The sequence below is a fragment of the Anolis carolinensis genome, chromosome 2 (assembly GCF_035594765.1).
Source record: "Anolis carolinensis isolate JA03-04 chromosome 2, rAnoCar3.1.pri, whole genome shotgun sequence".
NCBI lineage: Eukaryota > Metazoa > Chordata > Lepidosauria > Squamata > Dactyloidae > Anolis > Anolis carolinensis.
Window position 1 is genome coordinate 155845597 of NC_085842.1, and position 27626 is coordinate 155873222.

At 38.9% G+C, this 27626-nt stretch overlaps 1 protein-coding gene across 1 annotated transcript; it reads right to left on the reverse strand.

Annotated features, from left to right (window-relative positions):
• Positions 1-7496: 7496 nt before the first annotated feature.
• LOC100560433 (keratin, type II cytoskeletal 5) lies at positions 7497-26242 on the reverse strand. The gene is made up of 9 exons (XM_003217024.4): positions 25534-26242; positions 23410-23624; positions 20902-20962; positions 19729-19824; positions 16340-16504; positions 14390-14515; positions 12563-12783; positions 10191-10225; positions 7497-9375 (listed from the first exon to the last, which is right to left on the reverse strand). The coding sequence occupies exons 1-9, from the start codon at positions 26137-26139 to the stop codon at positions 9014-9016; spliced, it is 1887 nt and encodes a 628-aa protein (XP_003217072.1). The 5' UTR covers positions 26140-26242; the 3' UTR covers positions 7497-9013.
• Between the last annotated feature and the right edge of the window lie 1384 nt (positions 26243-27626).

Sequence of the window (27626 nt, forward strand, 5' to 3'; positions counted from 1 at the left end):
GACCTAGCAAAATAGGTTAAGTGATGCCTAAATTCTTTTCACTTTATGGCTGGTAGATTACTAAGAATTTACACTCCATGCTGATTTACACATAGTAAATCAACATGGAGGGGAAAGCTTTACATTGTCTCTCCCTGCTTTGTGCTCACAGTTTTAATAGATGTGGAGTATGTGGAGCTGAGGAGGGGGGGAGACATTGGAAAAACACATCGTAGACATTGGAAAAACACATCGTAGAGGTGCAACTGCACTGTATAGTTACATCAGTATCATCCTGCCAGATTTACCTTGTTTAATCACCATTTCCTGGGGTATCTAGTTAGGTGAGATCCCAAGAATTCTCTTTCGGAGAAAACTTTACTGCACTCTATCAAAACAATTAATTCTAGAATTCCTTAGGAAGGAGCCATGAGGATTTGCATGCTTCAAATTGGATATCAATGTATAGCATCCAGACACACCTTGCACAGTTGGCTTTAAGCTGATCTAATTAACGTTTTGGGCGCTTAGCCCAGAAATTCTAACTCTTCCTTAATCCTTCAAAGGGGTGGGAAGTAGACAGCTATTGGTTCTCTTACCTACTAGCCTATTTTACCCACTGTGAGTTGTTTCAATAGATTTGGGAAAAGATTAGGCAAAATCAAAGTTGGAGGAATGGGGTGGCGAATCATAGGACTGGAAAATCTGTATGGTTTTTCTCTTCTGGTAAATCCAGATTTGTAAAAAAAAAATGAAAATAAACTCTTCAGTCTTTCCTAGAAGTGAAGCAATTGAACTCAATCCAGTTAGAGAAGAACATACAGCTATGCTTTAATCTAATGAGCCATGGAATCACTAGCAATTCTCTAAGGTCTGAAATGGTTTGCTCTTAAACCTGGGAGAGAGGGTTACTTATGCATATATCACTGATTACTAATTAGTAAAATCTTAAGAAATTAAGGAAAAAGTAGGAAAGGAGACAGAATCTTCATTTCAGATGTAGCCCAACTATATTCTGCTCCAGAATAAACCAATGGTTTTATTTCACTCATCCTATAAGAATTTCACTCATCCTTATGTATGTGCAGAGTGCTCTCTCACTAAATAGTCTGCAATACGGCCTTATAGTTGGAATTAGGAGCGATAATTTAATGGGTACATAACTTTGTTTCACCGAAGTGGGTGATGCAATTTCTATTATGCATAATGCCTAAGCAATATTATGTGATAAATGTAACCATTGCAACTTCATATTAGGCAACTAATAAAAGCAGACATTTTTGCATTAGTGCAAAATATAGTGCATATATTATTTATTTACATTTGTTTGCAAACACACCCTGTGCTGCAAGCTTCTTCAGCTAGTATGAATGCAAATTTCAAAATATGTGGAAATATCTGCCTATATATATGTATGCATGAAAATTACTTATGGTGTGTAACACAAGCAATATTTCCTAAATATGCACATAGATAATGGCTATTCTAAATCTAATGACCTCCTTTGAATACTGAAACATTTCTAAATCAGCAGGTTATACATCATGCAAATGTACATAGCATCACCTGTATGGCTAAATGCAGGCGTGATTAAATACAGTCAAAGCAGACAAAATGGGCATCAGCACCTAGATCAATCATCCTTTCTCTTTCCTAAACTAATTTTGGTGACTTATGGCATATTTTATGTGCTTATTAACTGCCTTTTGCCTAACTTTTGATTAAACTTCCATGACCCCGTTCATGGGTATATTCCACATAAATAGCATAAATATCAGTTTACATAATGCTGACAGCTAGTACCCGTTGGCTGAGATCCTTGGACTCTAGAAAAATTCTGCTCAGTAGAGAAGCTCAGAGCAGTTGAATCTCTTAAATCAGTGGTTCTCAACCTGGGGTCCCTAGATATTTTTGGCCTTCAACTCCCAGAAATCTTAACAGCTGGTAAACTGATTGGGATTTCTGGGAGTTGTAGGCCCAAAACATTTGGGGACCCCAGGCTGAGAACCACTGTCCTAAATCATCTGCTTCCTCCACCCACTCCTCCCTGGAAAGAAGTAGCAACAACCCCTCCCAGGATTTGACACCTATCAAGTGTGGGATGTTTTTTGGGTGGTGTTCAAAAGTAAAGAATAATAGGTCACATCTGAAAGGGATATATCTGAATGTAAGCAGAATGCCCATGCATGTAAGTCACTAATGTTACAGTTGGGAAATAAAATGTTAGTTTGGCTACAAAATATCTTGATGTGGGAATTTAGAGAGATGAATAAATTGACCAGACACAAAAGCAGGCAGGGCTCTTGCATCACCATTCATTTCCAGAGAAGCAATTATCCTTTCTGCTAGTAAAAGGGTCAGGGTTTCTGTCCTTGATCTGTATCTGGTCACCCTGAATAGAAGGAGTTATTAGCTGGGAATATTCAAAGAGATGGAAGGCCAGGGGGAGAGGACAACTCAGGGGATGAGCAACATGGAGGTAGAGGCAAGATAGATGAAGAAAGATGAGTATCAATAAAGACAGACCTGAGGGAATACTGAGTGGAGGATATAGAAGCCTGTGAGGAGAAATGAGAAATAGGAGCCATAAAATTGATGAGAGGTGAGCCAGAGGCACATTTCAACCATCTGTGTTTTTGGTTGGAGACTTGAGAAGGCTATGACTAGGGAACTCAATCAACGTCCAAAGAAGAAAGAAGCCATTAAAAAGCATTTAACATGGTGATGTGAACCAAATAACATCAAAGAAAGAGATTATGTATTTCATTCTCTGGAAGAGAAACTCATTTGGGGTCCTCCACATAAATTGCAATGGCTATATTACTGTGGTGCCTCAACCTGTCCTATCTCAAAGGGCTCCTGTGTCGATAAAAAAAGGGGGGGGGCAAAGAGACAAGCTATCTACAGTCTAGAACAGAGATTTCCAAACCTTTCTTGTTGGTGACACACTTTTTAGACATGCATCATTTTGTGACACAGTGATTCAGTTTTATCAGCAAACTGGATATTAAACCAACTCCTTATAGGAGGTACAAATGCACACATCAATTGTAATAAAGAATTGATGGAGACAAAACATATTCCATGATAATCTTTCATTTATATTTTTCAATAATATGTGCTTTATTGTTTATTTCATAAATGCAGAGGTTTCTTGTTACATTCGCACAACACACCTAGACACTGTAGCCACCATAGTGACATGTTGTGACACTCAGTTTGGAAAGCTCTGGCCTAGAATTTATTGGAAGAAAAATAGAATATGTGAATAACATGCCAGGGTCTACATAAGTGAAACAATTAACAAAAAATTAAATGCTAAAGGCATTTAATATCTATAGGAAAAGTGTCATAGATATGACATAAAAGAAATGGACACAAGATGGCACCCACTTACACTCTTCCCTTTTCAGCAGACACCTGCACGTGGCATTCTCAACATAAAGGGCCAATTTGACTTTCATGAGCTCCTGATAATCTTTCAGCAGATGTGCCAGCTCATCCTTGACATGTTGCAGATTTTTCAGTTTTACTCTGGTATCTTTCAGAGCCAACGTCCCTCATTTAGCATCAGTAATAGCTGCCTAGAGATCGCAACCTGTGGCTTGTTTGAAGAAGGCTATATTCTCAGTTTTTTCCTAATAACACTCTTTATATTTCCTTTGTCACATATGTAATTGTAGTTTAAGTGGTATAAGATTTTCATTATTCAAATATTCATGGACCAAGACGTAGTAGTGGATCTTTCTTCCATGTTTGCAGTACCATACATTGTACCTAATTTTGACAACAGATTGGGAAGAGGCAGCAGGAGTTTTCTTAGTTGTGCTGTTGCATTAGTTCAACAACTATTTTCATGGTTGACTTGACCTGAAAGGGGAGAGTATGGTACTCATGAAACTGATGGATAACAAAAACTTTATAAAACTGCAAATGCTTCACAGGGCAAGTTAAAGTCCTGATACGATTGTTGCTGCTTGTCCTGTCTAGAAATCCAAACGAACTGAAATGCCATACATCAGAATTATTATCTTATAAAGTGTTCACCTGTAAATGTTTACACTTTCCATTCCCTTTGTAAAGAACCTGTCATTTTCTTGTAGATTAACTCATAATATTTAATTCAGTTTCTTTTTGTCATTTCAGTTGTAATTTTTCAGTTGTCACTGAACTTTTATTTTTAACACAAAGTTTAAAATATGCTGAAATTGGTCATTTGAATGTGTAAGAATTATTTAGGAGAGGTACCTAATAGGGCCATTGTTCAGCAAATCTAAGATACTTCACATACAAATTTAAACAACAAGACCAGTATTTCTATCCTGCTGACTTAGGAGAACTGGAAGTGAAGGAGCATAGCTTATCTAAGCATTTGGATTAACATTAACATTAGGTTAACATTAACTTTAGGGTGTTGTGTCGTTTCCAAGCTCAATGGCCATGTGTTAGCAGTATTTTCTCCTGATGTTTCACCTGCACCTGTGGTTGGCATCTTATTTGTCAAGCTATCTGTTGAAGGGGAGCAGCAAATTTTCCACCTGTGTGCTAGAGATCAGTACTATATCCATGTCATAACAGTACCATGTGTTGATTTCCTTTCTGGAAATTCCCAGATTGGCAGCTAATAACTCAAAGACCACCACTTAGAATAACAGTAATAGCACAATATGTAGACCTATTTTTGTGTCTTTTGCAACAGGTTCATGTAGAGAAAAATTGACTGCTCATTATTCCAAAATGCAAGTATAGGATCTTACCTTTTCTACACAGAATTGTAACTGTCCTTTCAGAATGTCTTCCAGTCACAGTGTGAAATTGCCAGAATCCTCAGCTTTATTAACAATGTTTGGAAACACATAAACTGCTGTCGAACACACAAACTGCTCTTCTAGGGACAAGAACATCTACGGTATGGAATTAATGGAATTAAACCAATTTATTAGGACCTCCAAATCCCCGAATACAAGACAGAAGGGCAGGGCAGCCGGAGACTGGAAATAATGGGACAAGTGGCAGCCGATCTTCAGCTGTATTCAGCTTTATTCAACTGCTGCAAGAGAAGAGCAGCCATGTGTGAGTTTTTTCCTCTCCCCCCACCCCCACATCTTTAGCCTTGTCAGAGCCAATCAAAAGAAGAAAGTGGTTCATGTGTTTGTTTGCAAAACCGGCGTTTGAGAGTGAGAGTTGTGCTAGCTCTATGTGTTTCAGTGCCTCTGTTTAGTGCTTAAGGCAGTGGTTCTCAACCTGTAGGTCCCCAGATGTTTTGGCCTTCAACTCCCAGAAATCCTAACAGCTAGTAAACTGGCTCGGATTTCTGGCAGTTGTAGGCCAAAACACCTGGGGACACACAGGTTGAAAACCACTAGCTTAAGGCATTGGTCACTTTTTGAGAATTATTTTTTCTTCTGCATTATATTTTCTTAGTTAAATATCCTTCAATCCTTCTTTTATTTACTAGTAATTTTGCTAGGGAGGAGTGGGTAGACCACTCCTCCCTAGCAAAATTATTGGTAAAATAAAAGGACTGAAAGATATTTGACTACCGTGTTTCCCCGAAAATAAGACAGTGTCTTATATTAATTTTTGCTCCCAAAGATGTGTTAGGTCTTATTTTCAGGGATGTCTTATTTTTCCATGAAGAATTCACATTTATTGTTGAATAAAAAAATGAACATTTATTATATACTGTACAGTAGTTGTCATCACAAGCCAGCATAACCAAACAAACTGAATCCTATCAAGAATTTCTTGTTACTACCATCATTTCCATGTACAACAATTTATGGTACATGCATTTACCGATTCTGCATGCTCTGGTGTTCTGTTTGGCGGGCATGCTTCCAAACAAAACTTTGCTAGGTCTTATTTTCGGGGGAGGCCTTATATTTAGCAATTCAGCAAAACCTCTACTAGGTCTAATTTCTGGGGATGTCTTCTTTTCAGGGAAACAGGATATGTCCTCGCCCCCTTTCACCTCTTTGATTCTCAGTCTCTACTATACCCTCCCCAGGCCTACCTTCTGACCAGTTCAGCACCTCCCAAGCCCTTTTTGTTAGTTCACGTCTTTGAATCTCCCTCTCCTTCAAAACATTCCTAAAAATCAGTGGATGACCCTGTGGTGAAGTGTGAACTTTAATTTACAGTTATGCTTAATTATAGACAGATGTTTTAAAAGGGTAAGTATTTGAGATAGCATTACTTGGGGGATGGTAGCCAGCTCAGCTCTGAGGTGGGTTGCCATAGAAACAAGGGAGGAGCCAACTGCCACTTGGCAAGAGGAGGCATATTTTTTTAAAAAGCAGTCAGTCTGTGGTCAGTGAACCACAGGGAAGGCTGGTTCTACAGTATTGAGAATCAGGAAAGTTTAGGCCTGTGTAGTTCAAGTTGACTTATTTAAATTGGTAGCAAGGGTTGAGCAACAAAGGGAAGAAAACCCTAGTAGGAGTCTGTACTGTAACAAAGTTAACAGAAAGATAGAGCAAGCTAATGCATAGAGTGATCAGTTAAAGCAAGAAACATCAGTTTAAAGGGAAAAAGTTTAAAACCTGTTTAGTAGAAGGAATAGTCCCCTTGAGAGTTGTTTCATGGAATATTATCAATGTAACCATTAAAGAAATGTACCTCTAAAAGTGAAGGAACATTGAAGCCGTTAAGCTTCTGTACATCAATAAACTTATTACAGTTTTCTTACATCCAAGCCTCTGTTACATATATTTTTTAATCAAGCTACGCTACACATCAAAGGAAAAGTAAACTTCTCACTGCAACCTGGTGGCGTCATTACAGACCCAAGCATTCTGAAATTTAGGGGCTTGTAGGGGTAATTATGACCTCCAAGTGTGGTCATTTTTGTCCTGATAGCCATAAATGAGGGAAAGAGGAGCCTCACCTTCTCCCCCATTGAAACCAATGGCCAGATCTTTCCAAAGCAATAACAGAGAAACAACATCCCCCCCCCCCCCATTACAAGAACTTCTTGAAAAATAGAACGGGAGCCCAGCCAAAATTGGGACCAAAACAGGACAGATTTTTCCTGAATTGCACACCCCTAATGCCTATCAAAAAGCAGCTCCAAGTCCTCTGCAAAGGAAGCAGTAGTGTTAAAAGCTAAATATTTGCTTCAGAAAAACACCAAACTTCTTAAGCAGAAAGCACCTGAATGGCTCTTTCACTCATTCCTTTGTTCCTATAAACCACACCATAGACCTCTAGAGCTCTTTGATATTCTATTCAAATAACGGATTTAATTTATACATCTTGTCAATCAATGAAGCAAACTTGTGGCTTCTCTGCTCTTTTTCCTGTGCACATAATTTATGGGTCTCTGGGTCAGCCTTAAAGTTAGATAGGGACAGGAAGCTGGCGTTGACAAAGACTGACTAGATGCCTCCAGGAGGATCAACAGGGATCATTCTTCCATCATCCCCACAAAATTTTCCTCCTTTGAATGCAAGGCCGTAACCCCCATCTTCATATCTTCATATTGCCCAGTTCTAAAAACACACACAGGTAGGAAATAGATATCACAATGCAGTTTATTTGCCATAAAAAGTGTGAAGAAATTCAGAACAACAAACAGCAAGCAAAGGAATAATCACTGTAACTGTATGTACAACAGATAGTAGTGGACAATTAAAAAACATTAAAAGTTGAATTGGTTGGATTTTTGGATTCCTTTATTAAAAAAAAGTGATGGGTGATGGTTTCCATATCAAGAGAACAATCAATCTACTTTGAATAAAGAGTTCTGGACTACATCACTATATCACAAATTAGAATGGCTAGACATCACAATGGAAATACTATGGCATCAGTGTTAAAATGTTCTTCATCTCTCTACTTTTCCATCCTAAACAAGTAAAAATTACCACTGGGCAGAGGTCAGCCAAGTTCAGCATACACTCCACCAAGGAGTTATGAAAGGAATAAATTTGATAACGTTAATTGAGGACTAAACACTGTGGCTATTATGGAATATATAGCCGAGCCTCACCTTTTTTATTCAGAAATGCCATTAGTGCAGCCCAAAGTCATATTCTGTTACTTTTCTGACCATGAAGAGATATCATGAGAACAAAATTATAAAATTAACTTATAGGCATTTTAAGCATTTTCTCTTTCTCCAGCTCCTTTGTTAAACAAGTCAGTGCATAAGCCACAAGGTGTCAGAAGTAGTTTGTAATTATTCAGAGAAATCAAAACAGACTCTCAGCCATATCAAATGTCTTTGGAACAAAAGTACTTCCAGTCATTAAATGTAAAATGGCATTTTCTATTGCCTGAATTGTATCTCCAAATATTAACAACATAGCAATGACATTTAGATGGTTATATTATTTGCTTTTCATACCAAAAATAGTTCTCAGAATTTGTGGATATTTATAGAGAGACTGAATGAAATTTCCTTCTAGGTTTGTATGATTTATTTTTAAGATTTCAAAATATGCACAATTATGGGGCACAAAGTATTTTTCTTTTTTCTTTCCTTTAATCAGAAGCAATGAGCAAAACTGTTCAGCAGATGACCTTTGATTCAGCTTCACTGAATAAAGATGTACAAACTGAAGGGATGGAAGGGAACAGGACTAGAATTATAGAGATGCAGTTATGCCAGTTAGATGATGAAGGCAAGAGGAAAACAGGGCCATGAGGGAGATACATTTATGCAATAGATCTCAATCAGCCTAACGTGGGAGTTCAGCATGGTTTCCCCCCCCCCCCCCCAAACAGACCAAGACTGAGATGACCTTTCTCTAATTCATGTCCTTTAAATGTGGTGAAAATTTTCATCACCACAGCAGCTATGCAAAGTGGAGATGACGGAAGTTGTAGCTCAACAGGTGGGTCAAGACAGATGCACAGGGATTTCTCATGAGCAGCCAACATATGCCTCTCATGCGATCATGGGCATGTATGGGGGTGTTTCCATCACAGGTGTAAAGGATGGACTACTAGATTGGAGTCTAGGCAATTAGAAAGAGGAACTTTTCCAGAATTGTCTGGTTGTGGATAGATGTGTGTGGACATTTGCTTTTTATCTAACTATTTTCTTGCTTGAAGATGAAGTTGTTGAGACATATTTTGTGCTTGAGGAGCTCCCACCTCCTCCTGCTCCTCCTCCTCCAGCAGTCAACCCCCCACCAAAGCCCCGGGCACTTCCAGAACTGTAGCTTCTCCCTCCAGTAGCAATCCCACTACTCACACCATAACCTCCACCACCTCCACCACCTATCCCAAGGCCAAGACCTCCACCACCACCACCACTTCCTCCTCCTCCACCACCACCAGTGCCCAGGCCAAATCCTCCACTGCTCACTCGACCTCCTCCACCACCACCTCCAAGACCTCCGATGCCGTAACTGCTTCCACCAATGCTAGAAGAGCTGCTGATCACCGCTAGAAGAAAAACAGGTTTGTTACTAAAATGTGATCCAGACCAATCTCCAGCGTACTTCATACAAATCAATAAAGTAAAAGAAGTTTCTATAGAGGAGCAAACATTACTGGGCTAGACTAGACAGAGATTTAACACCACTGCATACAAAAGAAGGATATGCAGGGAAATGTGTGTTACAGAACAAGGCTGGACAACACCAAACAGCCAGCTAACTGCATAGTGGCAGATAAGGAGGGTAACCAAAGGGTTACCAATACTACACAGAAAATCATTGGGTGCCATCTCCCTCTTTGGGAGAACTTTATGAGTTCTGCTATTTTAAAAAGCTCAGAGCATTCTTAAGCATCCATCTCACCCAGAATATTATGACCATCTGTCAGACAAAGACAAGGACAAACAGATGGAGATATAGCTTTTATCTTAGAGCTGTAACTATACTGAACTCCATGGTTTCACATTGATGTGGCATTGGGGGCTATGCAGTGGAGGTTGACCTGTGGAGAGATGGGTGTGTGTGTGTGTGTGTTTTTTTATGTGTGCTGGAGAAAGCACTTAATTTTGTTGTACAATGTACAATGACAATAAAGATGTTCTATTCTATCTTCTGACATGGTCCTGGCTACAGTTTCCCTACTGATGTGTTTAAATAGATTGGTTATCTTCATTTTACTGTGTATGTGTGTAAAGCCAATTCATCGCCCATAAAACCACTAGTGCAAACAACATGTGGCCTTAGACATATTACTCCTGTGGCATGGGAAGGAAGACAATATCACAGGGATCCAGAGTTAGGTAATACCACCAAGATACTTACACATACTGACAGGGGTGGTGAGTTCTCCAGACATCCTATAAAAGAGAAAGGGTGGGATGGAAATGTCCCAGATAAGTTAAGAGAATCAAAGATTAAAATGTTTTTGAAGAAAGATATCTCAGCACTGTCCTCTGATCACAGCACTGCCTTCCTGATTAAGTACTCAGGGTGGTGACAAAACCTGAAGCATGCTTTTAAAAGATAAATAGAAAAAGGTAGATTTGGGTGTTAAAACTAACTTCTGTGCCTCCTTGATCTTGACTGCCTGTTGGCAGAAACACAAGCATGTAGTTATTGAGTGGAAAGGGGTGGGGGGAGCAAATTTTAAATGTTGACTATCCAAATGTTATGCTTTTGTGGACTGAAGGAAATGGAAGAAGCAGAATTCTTCTTTGGGACCTCCATTTTGCCCTTCAACACACTCCAGAATATACCCAGTATGTAATTTTCTACTAATCTTTCAACCCTGGATGTCCTCCAGTTTTCCCCCATTACACATTTCTTTCTTTTTTTGTGGTGGATAACAGTTTCTTCTTAAACCAAAGTCAAGGTGCAGTAGCAGATGTCTACTGCACCTTGACTTTGGTTTAAGATGAAATTGTTATCCGCCGCAGCGATTTCTGGCAAAACTGGGAGGAAACTATTTATCTGATGCAGCTCTCTGTGTTCCTCCCAAAAAAATAAGTCTAAGACTGCCACCCGCCAAAAAACCTGGTTTTGGGTAAATACAAGTCATTGTAGCAAACAGGCAAAAGGAAGATACTACTGAAAGTTCTAACATCCAGAGATACAAACATTTCAAAAACAGGGAAACGTTTTGTTTGGTGAGCTGCCTTGGATCCCTCACTAGGGAAAAGACAGATTTAAAAATGCAATAAACAGGTAAATGAGTAAGGTTTTTTTTCAATTCAGAATATGTTCTATGTTTTCAAACAGAAATATACCATAGTATGGTATATCCCATGGAGGATATGCTTCAACGTGCACTTAGCTGTGGATAATAGTTGAATCCTGTGTTTTGATTCTACTTAAGCCAGAAACATGCTATAGGGCAGTGTTTCTCAACCTGTGGGTCTCCAGATGTTTTGGCAGCTGGTAAACTGGCCTGGATTTCTGGGAGTTGTAGGAAAAAAACACCTGGGAACCCACAGGTTGAGAACCACTGCCATAGAACCTCATCACACTTGGGCATTGATCCACTTTAATCCACTTTAAATGCTATGACTGCCTCCTGCAGAATGGAATATGTAGTTTAGGGAGGCCCTCGGCTTCTCTGGATGAGCAGTTTAAAGGCCCCTCAAACCACCTTAGAGGTAGTTATTATATTTCCCCCTATTTTCTGCTTTGCTAACTGGGGTGCCCACCAGATTTGTAGACTTCCACTCCTTCCATCTGAAACCAATTAGGGAAATGTAGAATAATTAAAAATAAAGATGTGTGGCAGTCTCATGTGATGTACATATGCATGTGATGTTATTCATGATGTCTAACAATCTACAATGCTTATTAAATATGAACATAGATAATGGTTATTCCAAACCTAAAGATAAACATTACAATTGGGACATTCCTATAACATCAGATAATATTCCATGCAAATGTAAAACAAAAGCACCTGCATAACTAAAAATGCATGGGAAATGTTATAAAATCTGTGCAATGAAAACAGGAACAATAGACATTATCACCTGAATAATTGTCTTCAATAATCCCAAAATGATTGACTTGAACTACAGTCATTTTGTGCTGGAATTAATTTCAAGATCCCTTTGCAGACTGATATTCTGGAGTAACAAACTATAGCCACATCTGCATTGGAACGATTACTCTGGGTTTTTTCTGCCCCAGAACTGCCCAGATACAGTATGTACATGCTGGCTGAGCAACACTCTTCTTTTTGCTGGTCACACAGACACCCCATTTTGACATCAGATGTGAATTACTGGGAGTTCTGTGGCCAGCAAGGAGCAGAGGCGGCAACATGAGGATGAACCATTCCCTTCCCTTGCACAGACCAGTTAATGGAAAGGGTGATGGCAGTGATTTGGTCTGCAATAGACTTTATACAGCTGTCTAGACTATTGCAAAGCCCTAAAATTGGAGGTAAAGGCAGACAACCCAGAATACTCACTGGAAGTCACAATTCATCAAGAAGACGACAAGTGCTGAATTTGAGTGAATCCACATGTTTTAGTTCATGTAGACAAATCCAAAGTCTTTGAATTCTGTCCTCAGAAGTGCCTACATTTTCTTGACCCTCTATCTATTCAAGCTTAAGTTATCATGAAGATTCTGGCTTAAAGATGCCTGTTTATCCCAGCTCTGAGTAACATTGTGTGAAATCTAAGAAACCATCACAAGATGGCACTCACCTGCACTCCTCTCCTTCCAGAAGAGTCCTATATGTGGCAATCTCAACATCCAGGGCCAATTTGACATTCATCAGTTCCTGATAATCCCGCAACAGACGTGCCAGCTCATCCTTGGCGCTTTGTAGGGCATGTTGCAGATCTGTCAGTTTTACTCTGGCATCTTTCAGAGCCAACTCCCCACGTTGTTCTGCATCAGCAATAGCTGTCTGGAGACCAGCAATCTGAAGCATGTTTGAGAGAAGTCATACATCAATAGGTTTCTAGTTTTGCAAGTGCTTATATTACATATGTCATAATATGTAGCATTACATTAAGCAGTATCATCTATCAATAATTCAAGTATCCATTGAGCAAGAGAAAGCAGTTGCATACATCTCCTGGAAAAACTACGGACATATGAGCACATAATTTACAAGGAGAGCGCATTTCTTCCAGATTCACATAGTTATATATAATCTTTGATTTTGCTATCAAGTTGCTAAGATTTGGGATTTTATAGATTTTGGTGTTATACCACTGATTGTTCAAATATTCTTAATATAATAGTGTTGACTTGGACAGAAGGGGTCTTGTAGGAACTGTAAGTTTTTCAGACAGCAAGCTACAAATTCTAGTGATTGCTGTTCTGTGTGTGAAATTTCATAACGCTGAAATTAATTGGTCTGGTTTACTTCATTCTCTGTGAATGCTGCTATGCCACTTCCTTTTAGCATGGTTTACTTTACATGTACCTACATTAGTGATGTGCATTTGTATGGAATTGCTGTTCATTTTGTTTAGTTTCATTTGTTTTGTATCAGTTTTGTATTTGTCCCCGTTTCTGAAAACAGGGTACCTATACGAATAGAATTTTGTTCTCGCTTACCAAAAAAATGAATTTTTTTGGACTATTGGTGGCAATAGGAGGGTTTCCGAGGCTCACCCCCCCCCCCCCACTCAGTTTTTGGGCTAGAGGGGTGAAAATCACCACAAACAGAGGGCATTTCGACTCCTTTTAGCCCACCAACTTTTAAAATGTTTGGGTCTTCCCCAGAGTACTATTGTTATTAATAATAAGATTATTATTATTAACACTCATTGACACACATCAGCTGTCATGGGAAACAGACCTCTCACAGACTCAGCTTACAGTGCCAGAATAACTATTGTTATAAATATTAATATTATTATTAACACCCATTGATACACATCAGCTGTCAAAGGGAAGCAGACCTCTCTCAGACTCAGCTTAGGGTCCCAGAATAACTATTGTTATTAATATTAATATTAATATTAACACCCATTGGTACATATCAGATGTCACGGGGAAGCAGACCTCTCTCAGACTCAGCTTAGGGTGCCAGAATAACTATTGTTATTAATATTAATATTATTATTAACACCCATTGGTACATATCAGATGTCACGGGGAAGCAGACCTCTCTCAGACTCAGCTTAGGGTCCCAGAATAACTATTGTTATTCATATTAATATTATTATTAATGCCCATTAGAACACATCAGCTGTCATGTGGGAAGAAGACCTCTCTCAGACCCAGCTTAGGGTCCCAGAGTTACTATTATTATTAATAATAATAATATTAGCTGTAATGGGAAAGCAGCCCTCTGTCAGTACCTACTTATTGTTATGCAGCCTGACAAGAAAGGAAAATGAAAGCTAGCATGGTGACCGTGCAGGTTTGTGTTTCATGTCACTTTTGTTTCATCTGAAAATGACATCTTTCATTTAGTGCATTTGAATGGACGATACTAAACAAATACACGAATGAAACAGATGAAAAATATAATATGTACATCACTAACACAGAAAATCATCCAGTCAACTCACCTGCTTTTTCACATTGTCAATTTCTGCTTTCATTCTCTGGATGATCCGACTGAGCTCTGCAATCTCATTCTTAGTGTTTTTTAAATCATCTCCATGATTGACAGCTGTACTCTGAAGTTCCTGAAACTGCAAGACAAATATAAATCCTTCCTTTAGTGATTGGGCTATTTGAAGCAGTGTCAGTTCCAGGATTTCAAGACAATGGGCAAGTAACCTTACAGAGCCTGAAGGGAGCAACATAAACATGGTCAAACTGTCTCTTCAATTTTTTGAAAGCTGGCCACACCATTGGACACAGGGAAGTGGGCATTCCAAGCACTACATGCTAAAAGGTGGTAGCAAGTGTGGGAAGAGTGGAATGTTATCCCATTCTTGTATGACAGATTGAGCCATTTTAATTTTTTATATTTTTGACACTCTGGAACTATTTTTGCAAAAGTATTCCCAGTTTGCCATATTGAATTTGTGTGCCAAGTTTGGTCCAGATCTGTCATCAGATAGGTTCAGTGTTCTCTGAATATGGATGAACTATAACTCCTGGATGTCAAGGCCAAACACCCTCAAACTCTGCCAGTATGCAAAGTTGTCTATGCTGGGTCTGTGTGGCAAGTTAGTTCCAAGTCCATTGTTGGTGGACTTCAGAGTGGTCTTAGATTGCAGGTGAACTATACATCCCAGTCCCTACAACTCCTATAAATCATGGTGAATTCTCCCTAAACCTTTCTCTCTAGTATGTTCAATTGCTGTATACCATAAAAAAGAATAGGAAAGGGTTAAGGGAGAGACAGTGGGCGGGGTCATGCAAATGAAGAGAGAAAGTTGGATGTGGCTAACTATAACTGCAACATCCTTGGAAGGAGTGCTTTGGTGGCTCCCCAGCACTCTGAATTAAAGCTGTTTGTGGAGGTTGGAGGCTGCCTGTGTAAGTGGGCACCCATGCCACATACACACATACAGATTTTTCAATTTTACTATGTGTATAGATATTATACATACATATTCCAATCTCTCACTCTCAATAATACTGTAATTATTACTATAGATTGCATTCTGACTGTTATGTATTGTAGTACTAAATATTTAATACATAATAATTGTATTACCCTGGATTGTGCCCTGACTTACAAGAAGTGACAGGCTAAAATCTGGAGCCTCAATCAGTGGCTGACGCCGGATGAGAGACTCCCTCCTGGGCACAGAGAAGACTGGGTGACTTAGATGGCGCTGAACAGACTGCGCTCTGAACACCATGAGATGCAGAGCCAACCTTAAGAAATGAGACCACAAAGTGGAGTCCATGACATGCAAGTGTGGAGAAGAGCAAACACAGACCACCTATTACAATGCAGCCTGAGCCCTGTCACATGCACAATGGAGGACCTTCCTACAGCAACACCAGAGGCACTCCAAGTGGCCAGCTACGGGTTAAAGGACATTTCGTACAATGTCAAGTTTTTTTTTAACTTTGTGTTTTCAAATACATTATAACTTGTACCCTCGGTTCACTTCTGAGCTAAATAAGCTATATAAATTATATATATTACAGAAGAATAATACATATTAGAAACACAAATATAAGTACAGTATGAATACTGCATTATAAGCACAAATACTGTACAGTACTGTATCAGAGGTGCACTTTCTATCATATCTAAGCTGCACCATGAACAACTGAACATAGACTGAATTAGAAAGATGGTACCAAGTCTACTGAGGAAAAAAGGAGTGTACACATAGACTGGGAGAGACAAAATAAAGAGAGCCAAATTAGTTGGTGGGGGGGGGGGGGGGAGAGAGACAATAATAGTTCCAAAAACATCAAAAGAGCAAGACTATGCAAAATACTCTAAATATGGTTCAGGGTATAAATGGAATGATTGAAAGAGCTTATCATCATAAAACAGGGGATTCCTGTATAAAGGAATCTGTGCTGTGTACATTGTATCCTACCTTGCTTTGGTACAAAGCCTCTGCTTCAGCTCGGCTTCTGTTAGCAATGTCTTCATATTGTGCTTTCACTTCAGAAATGATGCTGTTGAGATCTATATCTCTATTGTTGTCCATTTGTAGAACAATGTTGGTGTCACTGATCCGTCCTTGAATCTGAGACAGTTCCTTCAAATCAAAACAAAATCATATGATCAGTCCATCACCTAAACCCTACTATCAAAGAAAAGAATTTGTATATAAGGGTACAAATATAAGTAACTTAAGTAAATGAAATGATATAGGTACTACACATTGGTGGTCTTGAAATTAATCTGTATGGTAATTTCTCCCAAGGAAATATTGGTTTGTATCTGCCAACTTAAAATGCAGATCAGATCCCTCACTAGATATTTTGTCACCAGTTTTGGGTTCTAGTGAAGACCAATTCATATATATATATATATATATATATATATATATATACCCGGGCTGTGGTGCAGGCAGGAGAGCAAACCAGCTGCAATTAACTGCAATGAATCAGGAGGTCATGAGTTCGAGCCCCGCTCTGAGCCTATGTTTGTTTGTCTTTGTTCTATGTTAAAGGCATTGAATGGTTGCCTATATGTGTAATGTGATCCGCCCTGAGTCCCCTTCGGGGTGAGAAGGGCGGAATATAAATGCTGTAAATAAATAAATATATACTGACCAATATGTTGATATGTTGCAGATTTGTTTGGTTAATAAGGACAGTATAATCTTGGAGCCAGATGAAAGATTCCCCAAAGCAGAGATTGACACTCTAGAAAGTCCCTCAACATTTAAGACACACTGTTTCTGTACATATCTAACCTTGAATTCTCTTTGACATGTTATCAAACAGATGTTTATAGGAAGTGTACAACTAAAATCATGTATGCACTAGTATCTTTCTACCCGTAGTCCCCAGAATAATGCTGAATGTCTGAGAGGATGGATGGGTGGATGGAGAGATGAAAAGATAAGCATAAAGACATATAGATTGTGAATAGTCTTATTTTGTATGAATCACCTGTGGAATCTGAATTCCAAAATAAGGAGATATCAATAATTAAAACAATAAAAACAAAGGTTACCAAATTCAGTTGTGGGGCCACTTTTTACTAATTTGGTACATAAAGCAACTACTCATTTTTGGTAGATTCCATGTGCCATCCGTTTTATGAAAGACTCAAAGTTTTGAGAGGACAAAACTGCTCATGATATTTTTGAGAGTTTCTATTTTTTCTAGTTTTTACTGCTTTCATCCAATTTCTGCATCAGGTTCCAACTTTGACAGAAGAAAGTCTATATTAAAATGTTCGTGCTTTTTCATGTATGTTTTTGTGCATATGTTCTAATGCAGACATGTTGATACCCAAAATTTGTTTTTGAGGGGGGTTTCTTGCATTGCAAAATTGAGAAGTGAGAGTCCAGAAGGAAAGCAACCTTCTAGTTCACATATTATTAATTCAAAAAGTGTGAATTCATTAAGGTCTTTGGTGTATATATAAGCATTTTTAAAAAAAATTCTCCAGGAAATCTGATTACATCCTGATGTGAAAAAGCCCCTACTTCTCTCTAACAATAGAATGAGAGGAGAGAGCCTGAAAAGATGTCCAGTAGCAATGCTCGCCCCCCCAGTTGGGGGCTGCAGTTGGTCATTTCCTCCCTATTTCTAATAGAAATGTCCAGTGGATGACAATGAGTACATCTATAATGTAGAATTAAAAGAGTTTGACATTAACTAACATGACTCGATACTATGGAATCTTGGTAGTTGTAGTCTAGTGAGACACTAGCTCTATTGTAACCCGCGTTGAACCATGAAGAGAGGCAGAGAAGAAGAAGAAGAAGAAGACGAGGAGGAGGAGGAGGAGGAGGAGGAGGAGGAGGAGGAGGAGGAAGAAGAGGGCAGAGAATGCTCAAGACCTTGTAAAACTGCAACTGGGGATTTCATAGCATTGAGCTATGGTAGTTAAAGTGGTACCGAACTGAATTAATTCTACAGTGTAAATGCACCCAATGAGTCCTATCGCAAGTTGAATGGACACCACAAAAAACTTGGCCTCTGGTCACTCCTGAAATAGACCCAACATATATCATTTCAATTACTAAAATAATGGTCTATATTAGTTTGGGCATATCAGTCTTCCTTTCCTTGGAGGAAATGGTGTAAAGCAGGGGTCCCCAAACTAAGGCCCGGGGGCCGGATGCGGCCCTCCAAGGTCATTTACCTGGCCCCCGCCCTCAGTTTTATAATATAATATTTTTATATCAGTTTTAATAATATATTGTATATACATATAATATTGATAATAATCTTATGTTATACAATATAATACTAATAGTAATACCATATAATAATATTAATTGTATGTTATATATTACCTATTATATAATAGTATAGTGGTATAGTTCAATACAGTAATATATAATGCTAATATTGTGCTATGCTAATAATATAATACATTGTATGTACATACAGCTGCTCCGAGTCCCCTTCAGGGTGAGAAGGGTGGGATATAAATGTAGTAAATAAATGCAGTAAATAAATAATTAATTTTAGACTTAGGCTCGGCCAAAGTCTGACATGACTTGAAGGCACACAACAACAACAACAACAACAACAACAACAACAACAACAATCCTAATTAACTTGACTATCTCATTGGCCAGAAGCAGGCCCACACTTTCCATTGAAATCCTAATAGGTTTATGTTGGTTAAAATTGTTTTCATTTTTAAATATTGTATTGTTCTTTCGTTGTTGTTGTTGTTGTTGTTGCTATACAAATAAGACACGTGCAGTATGCATAGGAATTTGTTTGTATTTTTTTTTTCAAATGATAATTCGGCCCCTCAAGAGTCTGAAGGATTGTGGACCGGCCCTCTGCTTAAAAAGTTTGGGGACCCCTGGTGTAAAGGAATCCAGTAATATCTTCACTCACAAATTCCTATGCTAGAAATGTCCTTTTCCAGTTTGACTGAAAGATGCTACTTGATTCCTTTATATCTTCTAACTATAGTGCAGATCAATGCAGATACTGAATATTAGTCTGACTGATTAGAGTAATTGGCTCTGTTTGCATCAATATTCAACATTATTCAGCTTCTGAGTGCTAGTGGTAGTTTGAACCAATTTTGAAATGAGTAAACCAGAACTTTAAAAAGATACCTGTTATCATCTCAAAGCATCTGCAAGTTATTCCCAGCTGTCTATATAAATAATATTGATGGTGGTGGTGGTGATAAAACATCAGTGGTCATCATCATCATTTGAGGGCTTTGAAAGAGAAATCAATGTAAATTCCTGCCTTGGTGCCCATTGATAGATTCCAGCCTGCAATGGATTTCTCACCACTCACAACATAATCAACAGATATAAGCACTTACTGCTTCATGGAGAGCTCTCAGGAAGTTTATCTCATCTGTCAGACCATCAGCCTTTGCCCCCAGCTCTATCTTGTGCATGAAGCCACCATCAACATTCTGAAAGAAGGGGAAAAGTTGTTCACACATTAAATGCAAGTAGAATGGGCAAATAATCCAGAGAGCTGTTTTATACTAGACTAAACTATTGGTCTGGCAGAGTACACCTTCTGACATTTTGGATTACAACATCCCCACATCAAGCCAATGACACCTTAATACTGGAAGGGCACCAGATTGCCCTGCTTCAGACCTCACTTCATAAGTTCTTTATGGAACTTGGGAGAAACTCATTAGAAATAATGCTTGTAACTGAGTACTCTTATAAATACTTGAGAACAACTACAATTCTGAATGTCATATTGAGGAGGGAACAAGCCTGTCTCCTATTGTTCTAGAGACTAGGACACAGAGCAATGGAGATTCCATTTAAACCAGTGGCTCTCAACCTGTGGGTCCTCAGATGTTTTCATCTACAACTCCCAGACATCCCAGCCAGTTTACCAGCTGTTAGGATTTCTGGGAGTTGAAGGCCAAAAGCCCTGGGGACCCATATGTTGAGAACCACTGATCTAAACATTAGCAAACATTTCTTGATGGTAATTGCTGTTCAACAATGGAGTATGCTGCCTCAGAGTGTGGTGGAGCCTTCTACTCTGGAGGTTTTTAAACAGAGGCAGTATGACCATTTTACAATAGTGCTTTGATTGTGAATTCCTGAATGATGGTGTTTGACTAAATAACCATTGAGACTTTTCCAACTCGTATGATCCTATGATTCTAATCATATAAGGATTGTAATGCTTGTGCAAATCTTGTGGAATTTAATGGTCTTTTTTCTACCAAGTAATTGGATATAGAATGGCAATGAATGTGTCAAACAATAACCAATAAGATCTTTCTTTCAGTAATTTACCACATCTTTTCAATTACTGTTTGTTGGTAGTTGCAAGCTGAGATTAGCTGCATTGTTTTCCTTTCCACCCCATGATCAAGTATTTTGAGAATCAGCAAATGATCTGGAACTGGATCTGACATTTTGTTCTAATTCATCACTTAAGAGATAACACTTATTCTGTTGATTAAACATATCCACACTTAGAAATTCAAGCACTTTTTTTAAAAAAAAATCATCACCTTCTTGATGTCAACAAATTCATTTTCAGCAGTAGTGCGCTTGTTGATTTCATCTTCATACCTGTCAAAGGAAGAATCATATTTGGGTTTCAGCTCTTCTTCAAAGAAGAAGCAAGAGAAAGAATGACAAGGTATGGTTTCTTCCTGAAAAGTTTCATTTAAATCACCCTCAGGGAGTACCAAGATTTAATAGATTACAACCACCCTGCAAATAAAATCACAAAGAGGGTAAATAATTATGGAGCCCGGAAAGGCATCATAACAGAGTATCCGCATACTGTGCCAGGATCAGTGTAGAAATATTCTGGTCCAAATGAACAAGTAGCTGTTTACCATTCTAAAATGGCACGTTCTGCCACTCAGTGTGAAATCACTTGGACTGACATCTGAGATACACTGGGAGAATCATGACTAAAGATAAAGCTCTGGAATATAGACTTCTCAAAATACATCGGGCTGTTGGGTGGGCAACTGATGGTCTTACAAATGTTACTAGATTACAGCACTATAATTCCTTGCCATCTTCATTTACCATTGGCTAGCACTGCTACAAGGCCTGAAACTCTTAGTGTTCCCTGTACCTGGCTACAGCCTTTCACAAGAATTGTTATATAAAACTCCATTGTTCTTAAACAACTTTTGTTGTTGCTGTTTTTTTGTTCATCCACCACACTGTTAGTTAACTAGTGATGAGGATTGGAAGTCCCTGAAGGCCAGAATTCTAGGGATGGAAAGCATGTTCAAAATGTTTTTTCAAGTGTTGGGAAACTTTGATGAGAGGAATACTGTACCGATTATAATCTCCATAGTGTGAGGCTTATTCTGATCAAAATTCACATGTGATTGTTTTACAAAGAAAACAGCAAAAATTGTTTGCATAAGAAATAGGCTTTTTGGCATGGAGTAATATATTTCACTTCTGTACATAAAATGCTGTGTTCTATGCAAAACACTGAAAACACTTGGGTGATTTGCATAGAAAACAGCATTTTCTGCACAGGAATTAATATTTCTGCCTTGGAATATTATTTCCACTTAGAAAAGGTATTTTTTTGTGCAGACAGAAATTGTATTTTTTTTATCTGCAAAATAACCACATGAAAATTTTATGCAGAATAAGTCCAGAATTGCTTTGAAAATAGCTTTTAAAAAATATTGTGGTTTTTGCAAACTTTTTTACAGTAAAGAAAATTGATGAAATCAGTCATTACTACCTTTTAGAAGAAACAAAAGGCCCATCTGTACTGCAAAATTTAATACAGTTTGATACTACTTTAACTGCCATGGCCCAATGCTATAGAAAATGCCAAATAGTGTTGGTGCCTTGTCAAACTACAACTCCCATGATTCCGTAGCAGTTAAAGTGCTGTTACACTAAATGCATTCTACAGTATACACCATTCTTCATTATTGGCTGTAAGATAGGACTGGTGGGAATTGCAGTGCAACAGGATCTGAAGAAGAGCACAATGAGTAGCCTTGATCTAGATGACAACAGTGCCATCACATTGCACTCCTGCAATAAACACATGCCAATTGCTTCAGTGAGATTTTATGGCTCTCATTTTGTGAAGCAAAATGTAATTTTATAACCTTGTAAATTCTCGCTTTTAAAGTCTTAATTTCTTTCATATGAGATGGAAACTCCTCCAGCCAAAGCCACAAGCTGGAATCCATGCCAAAACATCACAGAAGCATTGCTCTGAAGCAGGCAAGCACCTAAACTGCATACCGTTGATTAATTCATTCATAATGATGGATCTACACAAAGCTCTGAGGTGGTAGAATGGCTGAAACAGCCCTAGCACTAGGCAGAATGCAGCAACTACATTGGTGAACGAATCTGGCGTAGCATGGAGGAAAAGGAAATGATTACTTATTTAAATGGTAGTTATTGGGGTCTTTTTGTCAAGGATTAGGCTGAGATATGCTTGTGGGATTGTCTATCTCATATAGCAAAACAGATTAGCAGACTTTACAGCTGGGTGGATATGAGATGCCATTTCTTATATCTTCTCAGGCAACATCTTGAGCTAGCCCTGTTGCATGAACACACTTCACACAACAGTGGAAAATTTTCATTTGGGAAAAAATCCTGACACACATGTGTATGCAGCTAAAGTCTCCTTCAAAGTGGAAAATAAGTCCAATGTCTGGCCCCCATCCCTGTTTTCAAAATGTGCTCATTTGATGCCTGCTGAGATGATAATTTGTTTTATAGTCAGGACTTTAAAATACTAATCTCACATTTACATTTTCAAATGGTGTACTAGACCTTCAGGATTCTACTCCATTGATCTGTTTCATGTCTTCTGACTGATGTATTCCATGTCTTTTTGCTTTTATCCAAACCTTGTAAGAGCTATCTAAGGTACTAAAATCTTGGGTAGTTTCTGTTTGATTCATGGTAATATCTGGAAGGGGTGAAATGGAATGCTACTGCTTCTATTGATCAGGAAACTGTGTTCTTCAAGCAAGACAAAACACTCAATCTCAAGTTTAATTTACCTCTTTCTATAATCTTCAACAAGATCTTGGGTGTTTCTTAGTTCTCCATCAAGTCTCCCTCGATCTCCTACCAGACCATCCAGCTGATTCCTGAGGTTATTAATGTAAGCCTCAAACATCGGGTCAATATGGATTGTTGTGGCTGTGCTGCCTTGTTGCTGTAGAAGGTTCAATTTGGTCTCCAAAACCTTATTCTGCTGTTCCAGAAACCGCACCTGAAAGCCAGCAGGAACATCCAATATTTAGAGTTGAAGCCACAAAAGCATGCAGCTCCCAGAATCTACTTCCAGGTTCACAATAGTCAATAAGAACTAACTTCATTCAGGATAGTGGTGCAACATATTGACAGTAGTATTACTATGTTGAGACAAGTCTCTTTTTTTAAAAAAAAAAGTCATTCTCAATAAACTGGATCAAACAATGAGATGTGTTAACACTACATATGGTGAACACTTAGGATGGAGGCTTCTACTGTGAAACTGTGAATCATGTTATGTGATTCGGTAGTTCTCTTGAAGTTAAATCTTGGAGTGTGTCCCCTGCCCTGCTGATTAGGAGGGATAGGTAATATTCCAGAAGATGGGATCAGAATTCAAAATAGCTTTAACTAATTAGCAAGTTGAGCCAACACTAATAAAATAATTTCAACAAGGACAAATGTAAGATAGTATACTTAGGCAGAAAAATGAAATGTAGATACAGAATGGGTAACACCTGGCTCAACAACAGTCCATGTGAAAAAGATCTTGGAGTCTTCATAGACAACAAATTAAACACGAGCCAACAGTGTAATACAGCAGCTAAAAAAGCCATGGGAATTTGAGCTACATGAAAAAGAGTATAGTGTCTATATTGAGGGAAGTCATGGTGCCTCTCATGTCATTTGGAATTCTGTGTCTAATTCTGGGTACCACAATTCAAGAGGGTTGTTGACAACTGGAATGTGTCCAGAGAAGGGCAACTAAAATGATCAAAGGTCTGGAGTCCATGCCCTATGAGGATCGTCTTAAAAAGCTGGGAATGTTTAGCCTGCAGGAGAGAAGGTTGAGAGAAGACATGATAGCCATGTGTCAATATTTGAAAGGATGTCATATGGAAGAGGAACAGGGTTTGTTTCTGCTGCCCTGGAGTTTAGGACTTGGAGCAACTTCCTTGGAGTGTGGTGGAAGCTTATTCTTTTGGGGGTTTTAAACAGAGGCTGGATGGCCATCTGTCAGGGGTACTTTGACGGTGCTTTTCCTGCATGGCAGGGGGTTGAACTATATGGCCCATGTAGTCTCTTTCAATTCTATGATTTTATGAATGAAATTTACTTCAAATGGACTAAACCACAGTTTATGCTCTTAGGTATTTCCAGTTTCCAGAAGACTGGCAATTTCCTAAGTAATTTTGATGCTGCTTTGTTGCTCTAGTAATATTGCCAATGATGAGAGAACAACTTGGTCAAATATTTCTTAGTTCATTGATCAGCTACTATCCCTCACTAGAATGTGCCACAATAGCTCACTGAAATGTAACTGTGCCTTCATAATATCTTCACATTGTAATCTTCTCAAGATTTGCTTTTTTAAAAAGTGTTTGGAATTAGGCACAACTATTTCATAAGGAAAAAAAATATGAGTAACAGTGGTGACAAGGAAATTTGCATTAGGAATATAAACATGATTCATAGGCCTTCCCTCTTTCCATGGGACTCCTGAGTTATTTATCACACTAGAGCATGGATCCACTTTAAATCAAGTTGCTGCCTCCTGCAAATTCTGGGGTTTGTAGTTTAGTGAGGCCCAAGACCTCTATTCCTGAACAGTTTAAAGGCCTCTCCCCTAAACTACAAGCCCCGGAATTCTGCAGAAGGCGGCAACTGGTTTTTAAGTGGATCCATGCTCTAGCGTGCTCTTTAGTCTTATGCATATAGGTGGGAATACCTATCAGAGAGTAGCTGTGCGCATTATGTGAGGGAAGCCATGGCATTAGAAGATATACAACTCAAGAAAAATTCCAAGTTTATTTAGTCCAGGAAGCACTGGAATGGCTTCTTTCTTTTCTCTGTTCCTGCAAAGTCCATCACAAACCTCCACAGACTTTTGAGAACCCATGTGAAGAATATTGATTTAATTGTCTCACCTTGTCAATGAATGAAGCAAACTTGTTGTTGAGGGTCTTGATCTGCTCTCTCTCCTTCACACGTACTTTTTGGATCTCTGGGTCAAACTCTAAGTTGAGTGGGGCCAGAAGGCTGGGATTTACAGAAACTGGCTGGATGCCTCCAGGAGGAACAATGGGAGCCATTCTTCCACCACCACCTCCAAGTCCTCCTCCTCCTAATGCAAGACCATAACCTCCAGGCCCATATCCTCCAGCTCCATATCCCCCAACTCCAAATCCTCCACTGCCAAAACCACCTCCACCATAGCCACCACCTCCACCATAGCCACCGCCTCCACCATAGCCACCACCACCACCACCACCAGTACCAAACCCACCAACCAGAAAGCCCCCACCTGAACCACCAACATAGAGGGAGGTTCTCTTATTACCCCCTAGGCTGTAGAGGCTTCTGCTACCAAATCCATCCCCAAGACCTACACCTAGATTCCCTCTCCCACTTTGGGATAAAGAGATTGAACTGAAGCTTCCTTTTGACCTCCCAGGGAGGGCAACAGCAGAAGAAGTGTAGCCATGGGAAATCCTGAGCCCACCACCAGACCGTGAACTAAACTGCCTACTCATTGTTTCTCGTGTGAAAAAGTAAAAAGAAAAACTACTGTAGAAAGTTTAGGCCAAGATATGAAGGAAAAGGGGAAGAGCAGAAGAGCAATAGAGAGAGGTCACCAGAGCCCTCTCTGAGCTAGAGATTTATCTCTGCTCTATATATACATGTGTATGTGGAGGTGGACTTGGCAGGAATTATGCTATTAATTAAGAATAAAAAACGTTATTGGGCTGGGTTAGGTCTGGCAGCAACAAAATCCTTTTAAGCATCCTGAAGTGTTTCTTTCAAGTGAAACAAAACATACAGAAAAATGCTTGGCTTGCAGGCCTTAATGGCACAAAAACTATTTATGCTAGCAAATCATTGTTCTCACCACTTCTATACTTCATCTGAAAATAATTAACCCATTCCAACACAATTTTTAAAAAAAATTTAAAAAGCTACTTTAATTGTGGAAGATTAATATTCAATCTCTTACTTCAAAGCTTCATATGAAAGCTTTATCAAACCCCTTGTCATGGTTTGATAAAGTGCCTCTGAGGTGCTATAAATTATGTGCTGCCCCAAGGCAATTTTGATGCAGTTGGCTTTCATGCTTTCCCTTCAAGGTGGGCCTGGAACAGGACTCATGTTCTTATTTGGAACATGAAAAGTACAAGTCTTCACCACAGGCCTTGTCTCAGCAGTTTCTCTTGCCACTATAGAGGAAAGGACATTTGGTAATATTGGCAACTATGGGAGGGACTGATAGAGAAAATGGCATACAACTACTTTGATAGATATTGTTTTCTTGCCAATGGTGCATTTCGTTGCTGACTTTTTCGAGTCCTTTTATCACTGACATCTTTTGGAACATCTTTTGTGATCATCAACCATGCACATTCTAGATGTGTACAATCTCATTGTTGGCTGGATATGGTGGGATTTATACTCCAACCAAAGAGAACCAGCATAGTGTAGTAGTTTTAGTGATGGACTAAGATCCTAGAACACAAGAATTCATATCCTCTCTTGGCCACGAAAGCCCACTAGGTGACCTTGGGAAAGTCGTACTTTCTGAGCCTCAGAGAAGGGCAAATACAAACTCACTCTGAACAAATCTTGCCTTAAAAACCAAATGACAACATTAAGATCTCCATAAGCTGAAAACAACTTGAAGGTCTGCAACAGCATATCTAGAAATATCAGGTTGGGAAGGTTGTTCTAATACCTGTAAAAAACAAACGTTGCCACAGAACAACTACATGTCTTCTTCCCCTTTATAGCCACACCAGGTAACATGTATTTATTAAACAGGACCTTTGAATTGCAACCCACCACCCCTAGCCAATGGTGAAGGAATGGGTGACAATTTGACCAGTTCTAACTTAACAAAAAATCACAGCTCCTTTGGACTGTCATATGCCATTTTGTCTTATGTATTAACATATTTATATGCCTGCCAGCCTTGAGAAGTAGAATGGTATAGTGGTTTAAACGCTGGACTATGACTCTGGAGAACAGG

Bases quoted from the DNA above. Each gene is read 5' to 3' on its own strand.
- LOC100560433 (XM_003217024.4), bottom strand. From the start codon at position 26,139: ATGAGTAGGCAGTTTAGTTCACGGTCTGGTGGTGGGCTCAGGATTTCC. The intron at 23,625-25,533 runs GTGAGACAATTA...GCTGGCTTTCAG, and splicing joins TTGCTTCATTCATTGACAAG to GTGCGGTTTCTGGAACAGCA. The intron at 20,963-23,409 runs GTAAATTAAACT...TTCCTTTGACAG, and splicing joins GTTGAAGATTATAGAAAGAG to GTATGAAGATGAAATCAACA.